Source organism: Nycticebus coucang, chromosome 12 (genome assembly GCF_027406575.1).
Source record: "Nycticebus coucang isolate mNycCou1 chromosome 12, mNycCou1.pri, whole genome shotgun sequence".
NCBI lineage: Eukaryota > Metazoa > Chordata > Mammalia > Primates > Lorisidae > Nycticebus > Nycticebus coucang.
The window spans coordinates 82,292,274-82,304,026 of record NC_069791.1 but is presented as its reverse complement, the minus strand read 5'-3'; the positions used below and the strand labels follow the sequence as shown (position 1 = coordinate 82,304,026).

Genomic DNA, 11,753 nt, shown 5'->3' with positions numbered 1-11,753 from the left:
GATCATTTGAATCCAAGAAGCCAGGATTACAGTGAGCTATGATTGTATCACTGAACTCCAGCCTAGGCAATACAGCAAAAGACCCTGTCTCAAAAAAATGCCTCCTTGGTGGATTTTTCAGTTATTTTATTATTGAACCAGAAGACATATTGGAAGATCTCTTGGGTAACATGTAAAATACACTCCATGAGCGGTCCCTATAGACAGACACCTGTCATCGGGGGCAACCTTCATTTTTGTAAGGGTGAAAATTTTTGTTAATGTGAATAATATTCTCAGAGGCTTTCTAAATGAGAATTATCTGATAAAGCTTTTTGCCTGAAAGTTGAAAAGTTGTTAAATTCTCACAACAAGTTGACTTTGGAAAATAAACTGAAATTGCGCTAAGGCTGTTAATATGGAAATACATTTCTAATTTTATAATTTCTCATTTATTGATTAAATTAATATATGTTTTCCATGTTAAAAATGTTATATACTTCTCTCATTTGGTGTAATTTCATGATGTTTCGTTGTGTTGATAATATATTATGTATGCATCTATTTCAGTGCCTTAAACTATTTTGAAACAATTTTTTGCTAATGGTTAAAGAACTGTTCTCTTAAAGATGAAATACTATTCATTAAAAGGATCTGTGAAATAATTTACACTTGTTATAAAATAGTTACATGCGGACACATTTGTTATTTTTGTCAAAGTCATTCCGTTTGAGAATTAACAAACATTAGGTGCCTTCACTTTAACAGCGTTACTTTCATTTAATACTTAGAAATGTAAAAATGTGATACTTTAAATACTAACTCTGTGGTTGTGTTTATTTTTAAACCATCTTGTGTGTCATGAATTGAACTAGCATGGAAACTCTTTAATAGGGTTTATGCCTTTGTTCTCTGTCTTCCTAAGTACAAACCACTTAATTAAAAATTGCTAATCACACTAAATCCTCAAAAAAAAAAAAAAAAGAAAATCTAGTCCCATTCTTCTCCCCATCCCCTCAATAGCCAATAAAGTTCTGAAATCTTTTTCTCTGAACAAATCTATTTCAGACCTGACTTCTTCGACCTTGGGCCACCTTGCTCTCATCTTGGGCTGCACTTCCTCAGGCCATTTCCTGGATAGCAGGGTTAACTCGAAAGACAGACCTGATCTTGCCATACATTTATTTTAAAACCATTGTTTGTTATTTCATTTGTCTTTCCATTCAGTAAACACATACTAGACCTAGACTCTGGAGTGAAAGAGAGGATAAGTGGCCTAGGAAAGGCTTACACTCTACTAGTGAAGGACGCTCTCGGATCAGTACGGCCCAGTTACTCATGCTGTCACATACATATAGAAATGGAGAAGAAACACTAAGTCTGTATGGGGTGGGGACAGCCAGGGCAGCTTCACAAAGCCAGTGACACGTGAACTAAATCTTGACGGTTGAGTAGGAGTTGGCAAGAAGTCAAGACCTGCGTCTTGTGGGGCCAGCTGGGGCTGGGCTGGCTCCAGGCAGAAGAGTGTACAAGTGCAGGGGTGAGTATGTGGCTCTCTCTGTGGCCAGCTCAGACTCAACTTTGCTTAAACTGGGATCTTGGCAAGGGCTCAGACGAGCTGTTCTGATGCCACAAGCTAGGTAGGCAGGCTCTGAGCACCGCACCAGCACTCATTGCTAGGAGCAAGTAAATGGTCTCCTAAATGCCCTGTGTTTTCATTGTCTAATGGCTCTACCCCAATCTGGTCCTACCCAGGAACTGGGCAGTCACCACTGTGTCAGCTCTTCCACTTTTTTTCCTTTTCTCTTTCCTTCCTTCCTTCCTTCCTTCCTTTCTTTCTTTTTGAGGCAGAATCTCACTCTGTCACCCTTGGTAGAGTGCCGTGGAGTCATAGTTCACAGCAACCTCAAACTCTTGGGCTCAAGTGATTCTCTTGCCTCAGCCTCCTAACTAGCTGGGACTACAGGCACCCACCATAATGCCCAGCAATTTTTTAGAGACAGGGTCTCGAACTTGCTCAGGCTAGTCTTGAACCTGTGAGCTCAGGCAATCCACCCACCTCGGCCTCCCAGAGTGCTAGGATTACAGGTGTGAGCCACCTTGCTGGCCCACTTAAACACTCTCTTAGGAGTTGAAAATTTTCTCTCTACTTTTATTCAAGTCTGATTCTGTTAATACTTTGGGGATTTAGAGATTTTGATTGTATTCCTCTCTTGTTTTGTTAACAATGATTTACCTCCTGACACAGTCTGAGTTTGGTGGCTCAGGGATGGGATCTGTTTCTTGTTCCTCACCTAAGGGCGGCAGGCTCAGAGCGCAGCTCCCTGGAGTCACCTGTTCCTGCAGCCCTGAGGTGTCCTATCCTCCTTCAACAGGCTTTGCCTACCCAACTAGATATGGTTGGTTTCCTCCTACAGAGGTAACGTAGGTGCAAATGAACATTTTCAGAATGGAATGTTCTTAGAACCATGCATTGAAGCCCTTTTTCTAGCTTTAAAAGTAAACTGGATTGGGTAGCGCCTGTGGCTCAGTGGGTAGGGTGCCGGCCCCATATGCCGAGGGTGACCGGTTCAAACCCAACCCCAGCCAAACTGCAACAAAAAATAGCTGGGCGTTGTGGCGGGCTCCTGTAGTCCCAGCTCCTCAGGAGGCTGAAGTAAGAGAATCGCCTAAGCCCAGGAGTTGGAGGTTGCTGTGAGCTGTAACATCACGGTACTCGCCAGCTCCTGGGGAGTCTTATACTCTGTGCTAAGGAATGAGGGGAGGGAGTTGCAGGACTAACATCTGGACAGGAGAGCCTAATACAAGGGTCCCTGGAGGGCCAGGCATAGTGGCTCACACCTGTAATCCCAGCACTTGGGAGGCCGAGGCAGGTGGATTGCCTGCACTAACAGGTTGGAGACCAGCCTGAGTCAGAGCAAGACCTCATCTCTAAAAATAGCTGGATATTGTGGTGGGCACCTATAATCCCACCTACTCAGGAAGCTGAGGCAAGAGAATCACTTAAGCCCAAGAGTTGGAGGTTGCTGTGAGCTGTAACGCCACAGCACGCTATAGAGAATGCGAAAGTGAGACTCTGTCTCAATTAAAAAAAAAAAAAAAAAAAGAAGGATCCCTGGGACCATTGTTAACAGAGGATGGAAGGGAAGGGGTCAGGAAACCAAAACAGAAGTCTCAGGTCTCAGCAGGTCCTAGCAAGGTGTGAAGTGGCCTGGAGAGAAGGAAGGGACCCAAGAGATGCTGGAAGAAGGCCCAGCTGGAATGGGGATATGGGAAGTGAGGACAGGGAAAGACTGCGACTCCCCCACAATTTTAAGGTGTTTTGCCTCAGCCACCGGATGCATGATGCTATTACCTCTGCTGAAGCCCAGAAGACAGGGGTGGAGCAGACTTGGGTTTCGCGGCTTCCTCACTACTTTCAGAACTAAACCCAAACTCCCCAGCCCTTCACAGCATGGCTCCAGCCTCCCTGGCAACTAACCTCACCACACACAGCCCTCCTCAAACCAGACACCCCACGCCACCTTCTTGAACATCTTTTTTACCAATACTTTTTCAAACTGTAAAAGTAATAGATGTTTATTGCAAAAAAAAAAAAAAATTTGGAAAATACAGGTAAGTATAAACAAAATACAAAACAGACACCTTAGAGATAATAACCACAGCAAATATTTAGAGCATATACTTTTATTCTCTAAGGGTACATATGTTCTTGAATTTTTGTTACGAAACTAGAATCATATGTATTTACAGATTAGCAATGTGCTTTTCCCCTTCTTAACATTATATTGGTGGCATTTTCCAAAGTCATTACATAGTTTTTGAAAAGATGATTTTGTGATTGTGGCAAGTACAATAAGCCATTTACATTTGTTTTCATAACTGGTATATTTGATCCTTTCACTGTATTTTATATTTCCTTATCATTTCTCACTCTGTCTTCTTTTTTGTCCCCCTTTTTGATTTTACAATATCTACTGTCTCCTTTGTTTTTCTTTTCACTAGAGAATCTAAAGGCATACGTTACTCCACTTTTGTCTGAAAAAAGAATCCACATTGCCCTGCTCTGCTTCCCTTGTCACGTTTTTTTTTTGCACCTGCCATCCCCACTACCAAGAATGTCCTTCCCCTGTCAAAATCCTTCTCAGCCTTCAAACCTCTATGAAGTCCTCACATTCATTCATTCATTCAATGCATCTTCTCTGAGGACCCGCAGCAGGCCAGGCACTGTGGCCACCAGGAGTAAAGCAGTAGCTATGACTAAGGCCCTAACCCAGACAAACTCAAGTTAAGCCTCTCAATTTTTCCCCAGGTCGCTCTTCCTTTGGTGTGCTCATAAAATTCTGTTTGTCTGTTTTAATTCTTACAACATATTTTGATGTTTTCTGGACTCTAAAAGCCCTGTTGGGTGCCTTACCACCCCTATCCTTCAGGATTCACCCAGAAACAGGTCACAGCTCACCAATGACTGCATCTGTCCATTAAGAGATGGAGCTGATGTCATCATCCTTAATCATCAGAGAAATGCAAATCAAAACTACTTTGAGATATCATCTAACTCCAGTAAGATTAACCCACATCAAAAAATCCCAAAACCAGAGATGTTGGCGTGGATGTGGAGAAAAGGGAACACTTCTACACTGCTGGTGGGAATGCAAATTAATACATTCCTTCTGGAAAGATATTTTCAGAACACTTAGAGATCTAAAAATAGACCTGCCATTCAATCCTATAATTCCTCTACTAGGTATATATCCAGAAGAACAAAAATCACATTATAACAAAGATTATTTGTACCAGAATGTTTATTGCAGCCCAATTCATAATTGCTAAGTCATGGAAAAAGCCCAAGTGCTCATCGATCCACGAATGGATTAATAAATTGTGGTATATGTACACCATGGAATATTATGCAGCCTTAAAGAAAGATGGAGACTTTACCTCTTTCGTGTTTACATGGATAGAGCTAGAACATATTCTTCTTAGCAAAGTATCTTAGGAATGGAAGAAAAAGTATCCAATGTACTCAGCCCTACTATGAAACTAATTTATGGCTTTCATATGAAAGCTATAACCCAGTTATAACCTAAGAATATGGGAAAGGGGGAGAGGGAGGGGAGGGAGGCGGGAGGATGGGAGGAGGGAGGGTGATTAGTGGGATTACACCTAAAATAAAAAAATAAAAGAGAGAGATGGAGCTGATGACCTTGGAGTTCAGTGGCAGTGTTTTCTAAACCTGAAAGTGGGGCACTTGGTTTGACAAATCCAAGACAACACTTGCAGAATCTCTAAGAGACTTTGGAACTCATTTCTATCATTCTGGGGCTATAATTAGTCCAAACAGCACCTTGTGAGAAGTAGGAAAAGGTGCCTAGACCAGACATAGCCACATGGGTGCTCAGTCTGGCTGGGGGAAGGCTGGGTTCCATCCCAGCTCAGCCCTCCACCATAGACCAGGACACTTTCCGCCCTTCTCTCTCCTCCCTCCTCCACCTCACAAACTGACCTACCTGGCTCTTTCCTATCTCCATCCAGGGCACAAGGCAGTCACACACACATGGGTCCCATGTCTCTTTTTCTAGGTCAGTCTGTCTGCTCTCAGCCACTGCACCCTCTGACTCAACAACTTCCTCTTTACAAATTTCCTCTTTGCCCTGAGGAAACATCAACCACCTCTGGCCCATGCTTCCTTGGACACAGTCTAGGTGGTTCTCAGAGGAGCACATTTAGGGCTGGTGGGCCCCCTCCCCTCCACCCAAGACCCACAGGGGAAGTCCCTGCTCCCTGGCTGTCTTCTCTTATTTAACTCAGTCTTGCTGATTCCCCTGGAGGGGCACGATGCTCAGCCCCTGAGTGGAAAAGGAGACACAGACACACCAATTAAACACAGAACCAGGGGAAACGCGTCAGCAAGACCAGTGGTTTTTGCATTACCCAGTCCCCACTACTGGCAAACTCCTCTCCCTGTGTGTGTATGAGCATGTGAGGTGTGTACACAGGTGTATACTGGAGAGACATTGTGGGAAAGGGATATAGTATCTGAGCTGAAAACCCCCCACTTGGGTCACGCATGTGGACTTTTTATCAAGATGGGAATTCTTTACTAGACTCAGACAGAGATATATTTTCTGCTGTGTCCACACCATCTGAGCAAAGATGAGAACATGTGACATGTTCTCAACAGTCCTGTGTCCCCCCACTCCCAGGCTGGCATCTACACCCCTTCCTGCCCCCTCCGTCACACTGTACTCACCACTACCCTTCACAAGCATCGTCACATCCTCACTTCTTACACAGACTGCACCTATGGATGGACTCATGCAGGTGCTGGGGCTTCAGAGAACGACAGAAACTCTTCCCACCTCGGCACTTAGGAGGAGACTTAGCAAAGCCTCTGGCTGCCTCAGCCCATAGGTGGGGGAGAGTATGGAGGTTTGAGGCAAGGACCAGTCCCAGAGTCCAGGTGCTCTGGGAAACGTCACAGGCCCACCTGAGAGCACAGGCAGACGGCCCCACTGGTGCTCCCGGCTGGCCCACAGCCCCGAGCTAAAGGAGGTTCTGGACCCCATAAGACAGCCCTTCTAACTACAGGGCCAGGTGAGCTTTAGAAAGTTAATTGTACATGGGAGTTTGCTGGGTTGTCTTTTCCTCCTTCTTTCCAGACTCTGAGACCTCTGGGGAATCCACCAGGAAATCATAGGTCAAGTAAGTTTGGTGTTATGGAGTCTTAGTACCTAGCTCCAAAAGGGGGAGAAAAAAAAAACATGGAAAAAAGGCGATGGGGAGAAGTAGGGTTGCTGAGAAAAGTTGTTTTTTTTTTTTTTTGGCAGTTCACAGAATTTTATTAGAATGGAATCACTGCTTATTACATAGAGTTGGCTACTTTCCTAAGCCAAAATGCATGAGGTTTGTATGAAGTTAACAGTTATACAAATTAAAAACAAAGGGCATATTCAAAACCATAAGGAAGCATCCTGATGCCAAGGTGATGAAGGCTGAGGTGAATGAGTCTGCACATTTATTTCAGGCTGTTGAAGAATTTGTGGGCCACACAGTGGTCCCTTGCATGCAAGAAGTCAAAGAGCTCCTCTGTGCAATCCTCTTCTGTATGTGATCTGGCGGAGACACGCTCATCACAGAGCTCTAGCCGCTCACGAGCCTTTACACATTTTTCCAGCTGCTCGCACTGCTCTCTCACTGTTGTTAAGGGATCCGTGCAGAAGGCCAGCTGGCAGAGCCACATTGCCACCAGACATGGCAGAATGGGGTCTCCCATTCAATTCTGATGCTAAGTAGTAGGGAAAAGTTTCACATCCCTGCCTTCCAAGGTTGCCAGTGTGCACTGAGAGCCTCACTCCTATCGCTAATTCCTCCTCTTCTTCTTCCTCCTCCTTGGGATCTCCGGACCCGGTCGGCATGTTTTTTTCGTCCTCCAGACCCATGTCCAGCTACAATTCTTGATTCAACACGAGTAGCAATACGGCACCTAATACAGTTCAGGATCAAAAAGGTGAGAAAAGTTTTTTCCCTCAACTCAGGTTACAGAAGGCCGGTGATGCAGGCCCTGGCCCCGTGCTAAGTGCAGTGCTGGGGCAGGATGCTGCAGGAAGGCCCCGGGTGGAGAAGCTGGGTGAAGATGCAGAGCAGGCTGCAGGGAAGCACTAGGGGCCGGGGCTGGAGGGGATGAGGAGAGGGAAGGTGATAGAAGCTGGCAAGCATTCCACCCTCCACTCCTGCTCTTCATGAGCACTGCAGTGCGGCCCCATCTCCTGCCTCTGACCCATCAGAAGAGGGAGCCTCCAGAGCCCTCTCCTCGCTGCCCATCAGTGGCTCTTCCTCCCCCTTTAGGCTGGGGTCTGGCTCAGACTTCAGCTCCTCCAGTGCCACAGAGCCCTGGCGAGATTTTCGTCTGCCAAAGAAAGTAGTGAGTGTGGGCCGCTGGCCAGACCCCTCCCCGTTGGGGACCCCAGAGCCCTTGTCATCCCCAGACCCTCCCATTGTCACTGCCACAGCCCCCTCATCAGAGACCTGGGCAGGCCCAGCCCAGGCATCTGCCACCCCGTTGCGCTTTCCATCTCTGTTTAGCGTCAGTGCCCCTGTGCGCCGCTTCTGCCGCCGGCGCCATAGTAGGAGCAGAACTATGAGAATCATAACCACCAGTAGGGCCACCAGCACAGCCACTAGCAGCATTTTGTTTGACCCCTCATCTGGATTTGGGGAGAGCCTAATGATAGGAGTAATCACTGTGGATATTTTTACACCGGCCCCATGGGAAGTCTCCACAGAACTAGTTGTCATGCCGACAGTAGGTCCACTGGCCTCATGGGAGGTCTCCAGAGGGTTAGTTGCCATGGTGACAGGGGGTCCACTGGCTCCATGGGAGGTGTCCAGAGGATTAGTTGCCATGGTGACAGGGGGTCCACTGGCCCCATGGGATGTCTCCAGAGGGTTAGTTGCCATGGTGACAGGGGGTCCACTGGCCCCATGGGATGTCTCCAGAGGGTTAGTTGCCATGGTGACAGGGGGTCCACTGGCCCCATGGGAGGTCTCCAGAGAGCTAGTAGCCATGGTGATAGGGGGTCCACTGGTTCCACTGGTGATTTCCAGAGAGTCAGTTGTCACGATTCCACCAGTCGTGGTGTGGGATATTGTTGAGGAGACAGCAGAGTCACTGGCTACATTAGAGGTTTCCAAGAGCACTGATGAATTTTCAAGGGAAACATTTTGGGTGGAAAGTTCCTCATCAATGGAAGTTCCAAGAGAGGACACCTCATTAGTCATAAAGGGAGTTGAAGGTGGGTTTGAGATCAGCCCCCCAGTGCTCCCAACATTAGAGTCCTTTTCTGAGGTGAAGGCCTCATAGTTATTCAAGGCTGAAGAAGCAAAAGTCCCTCCAGGGCTGAGTATGACTGGCGGCAATGTTGTCCGGCTGCCCAGAGCCTCTGGGCTCACCACCAGGGCCCAGAAGAGGAGAAGCAGGGCCATTTCCAGGGCAACAGGAATGAGCAGAAGTTGGGACCTGAGGTGAGAGGGGGTTGAAGAAACAGAACACATGGGAGCTGGGTTGGGGGGACCTGGCCAGGCCCTCCCCTCCTGCCCACTTCCCTGCCAACGGCCATGCCCAACTTGTGGTTTAACGGCTTTTTCCACCCTTGCTTTTACTATTATCAGAAATAACAAGGGAACAGATGTTGGCAGCTGCCCCGTCAGCCCCATACCAGGGCCCCTCCAAGCCCTGGCAGCTCTCGACTCCAGCAACAGCCACCCCTCCTGGTCTCCCCTGCTCTTGTGCAGCCCCGTGTGACATCTGATCCTCTTTTCCCATCACCTGTCAGGGCCTTTTCAAGCCACAGGCACCTTCCCAGGTCCACTGTGGCCCCTGCCCCACCAAGTAGCACCACCTTACCAACTCAGTTGATTAGCACACAGGGCTGGGTCCAGGCCACTCCAACTCCTCCTGAGGCTGGTGCAGGACTGGGGCAGATAGGGCCCCAAGGGGAAAGGAAGTGGGCCTGGCTCCACCCACCCCACCCCTGCATCCTGCCCTACCCGCCTTGCTCCCGCAGCTGCCATGTGAAGAGAGCACCCTTACCTGCTCCTTCTGGGGTCTGGTATGGTGCTGGGGGCTTCTGAGGCTCACTCAAGGCAGGAGAGGATGTAGGGGGGCTGGAATAGGGATTCCTGGGTCTTAGTTGGGGAATGGGATAGCAAGGAGTGACTCTGGGGCAGGCTGGAGTCAGAGCTGGGATGATGAGAATGTGCACTTGAGAACTCGGGGTGCAGAGGAGGAGACAAGAGGGTGGTTTCCTTTGCATTTGTGGTCCCCTGTTAGGACAGGACCTGGGTGGCACCATTTCCTGTCCCAAGAGCTCCCAGGAAGTATCAGGGCAGGGGGGAAAGCCCTGAGCCTAGCTGGGGGCCGTGAGAGCCTTCACAGACTGGTGAGGCCTTGATTGCGTCATAAGGAGTTATGGGTCACCCTGATGGCTCTCGGTAGCATGCTTCACTAAACCAAGGTGGTTACTAAGCACTGTATATGCTGTGATCTTATTTTTGTAAAAAATATGAAAAGAGGAGGCCAGCGCAGTGGCTCACACCTGTAATCCTAGCACTCTGTGAGGCCGAGACAGGTGGGTTGCTTGAGCTTAGGAGTTTGAGACCAGCCTGAGCAAGAGCGAGACCAAGTCTCTACCAAAAATAGAAAACCTGAGAAACCGAGGCAAGAAGATTGCTTCAGCTCAGGAGTTTGAGGTCACTGTGAGCTATGATGCCATCGTAGTCTATCAAGGGTGACAAAGTGAGACTTTGTCTCAAAAAGAAGAAAAGAAGGAAGGAAGGAAGGAAAGAGGGAAAGAAAATATGTAAAGATGTGAGGATCTAGATGGGAAATAAGAAATATGTCTTTTGACGGGTTAACCAAATAGTTTTTGGATAGGTGAGAGTAGGGAGTTCTTTATTTTTCTCTTTGACTGATTTTTGTTTCCTGACTTTCCTTTAATTAGTAAGCTTTAACACTTGATATGAGTATGTCTTGGGTCTTTGCCTTTTAAAAACAAAAACAAAAAAATCAGGCCAGGTGCTGTGCTCACCTCTGTAATCCTAGCACTTTGGGAGCTGAGACAGGAGGATTGCTTGAAATTAGGAGTTTGAGACCAGTCTGAGCCAGAGCAAGACTCCTATCTCTAAAGAAAAAAAATAACAGGTGGCGCCTGTGGCTCAAGGAGTAGGGCGCCGGCCCCATATGCCAGAGGTGGCGAGTTCAAACCCAGCCCTGGCCAAAAACTGCAAAAAAAAAGGAAGAAGAAAATAAAAAAAGCATCCAGGCATGGTGGCACTGCCTGTAGTCACAGCTACTGTGGAGGCTGAGGCAAGATGATCGCTGAGCTCAGGAGTTCAAGACCAGTTTGAGCAAGAGCAAGACTCCGTCTCTACTAAAAATAGAAAAACTGGGCGGTGCCCAAAGCTCAGTGGTTAGGGCTTCGGCCATATACACCAAGGCAGACCTTAGCTGAAATGTCTTTGCCTGGCCACCCTATTTAAACTTGCACCCCCTCCGCGGGCCTGCACCCCTGCTATCTTTCTGTTCACCTCTTACCTTCTGGTATACTGTGATTGACTTCCTTTCTCTGTCTTTCCCCTCACTCTGGAATGGCCTAGTGCTGTGCAGTCTGCTCACACTGTGCCCACAGCACCTGGAAAGTACTTAAAATACAGTAGGCACTCTATGATGTTTATTATGGACTGAGGATTTCTCTGGCTGCAAGAAGGAAGAGACCATCAGGTAGAAGAACTGTGTGAGGGCTCCATGCCCGTAGCTCAGTGGTTAGGGTGCCAGCCACATACACCGGGGATGGCGAGTTCGAACCCGGCCCCTGGTCTGCTAAACAACAATGACAACAACAACAACAACAACAAAAATATAGGCGTGGCAGGCGCCTATAATCCCAGCTACTTGGGAGGCTGAGGCAAGAGAATCGCTTAAGCCCAAGAGTTTGAGGTGGCTGTGAGCTGTGCCATCATAGCACTCTATAGAGAGCAATATAGTGAGACTCTGTCTCAAAAAAAAAAAAAAAAGAAGAAGAACTGTGTGAGCAAAGGTGAGGAGACAGCATGGGGAGTGGGGAGGCTGGGCATCCCTGGACTGTGAAAGCCCTGCCAGGCCAGCCTTGCGGAGGTCCTCAGAGGTCACCAGAGGTAACCAGAGGTTTGCAGGCCTCCTGAGATAATAGCTCTGTCCTCCCCAGAACCCAGTTCCCTGCAAGCAGGTCTTTGAG

General features: G+C 47.7%; 2 protein-coding genes across 2 annotated transcripts; both read right to left on the bottom strand.

Moving 5' to 3' along the window:
* Positions 1-6,786: 6,786 nt before the first annotated feature.
* On the bottom strand, positions 6,787-9,463 carry SPN (sialophorin). The gene is made up of 2 exons (XM_053555104.1): positions 9,386-9,463; positions 6,787-8,998 (listed from the first exon to the last, which is right to left on the bottom strand). The coding sequence occupies exon 2, from the start codon at positions 8,962-8,964 to the stop codon at positions 7,720-7,722; it is 1,245 nt and encodes a 414-aa protein (XP_053411079.1). The 5' UTR covers positions 8,965-8,998; positions 9,386-9,463; the 3' UTR covers positions 6,787-7,719.
* On the bottom strand, positions 6,998-7,570 carry LOC128561259 (cytochrome b-c1 complex subunit 6, mitochondrial-like). Its single transcript, XM_053555207.1, has 2 exons — positions 7,335-7,570; positions 6,998-7,207 (listed from the first exon to the last, which is right to left on the bottom strand). The coding sequence occupies exons 1-2, from the start codon at positions 7,419-7,421 to the stop codon at positions 6,998-7,000; spliced, it is 297 nt and encodes a 98-aa protein (XP_053411182.1). The 5' UTR covers positions 7,422-7,570.
* Positions 9,464-11,753: the final 2,290 nt, after the last annotated feature.

Excerpts from the sequence above, each read along its gene's own strand:
- LOC128561259 (XM_053555207.1), bottom strand. The coding sequence starts at position 7,421 with ATGGGTCTGGAGGACGAAAAAAACATGCCGACCGGGTCCGGAGATCCC. Across the intron at positions 7,208-7,334 it reads AGGAGGAATTAGCGATAGGA|CTGGCCTTCTGCACGGATCC; the intron begins GTGAGGCTCTCA and ends TGGCTCTGCCAG.
- SPN (XM_053555104.1), bottom strand. The coding sequence starts at position 8,964 with ATGGCCCTGCTTCTCCTCTTCTGGGCCCTGGTGGTGAGCCCAGAGGCT.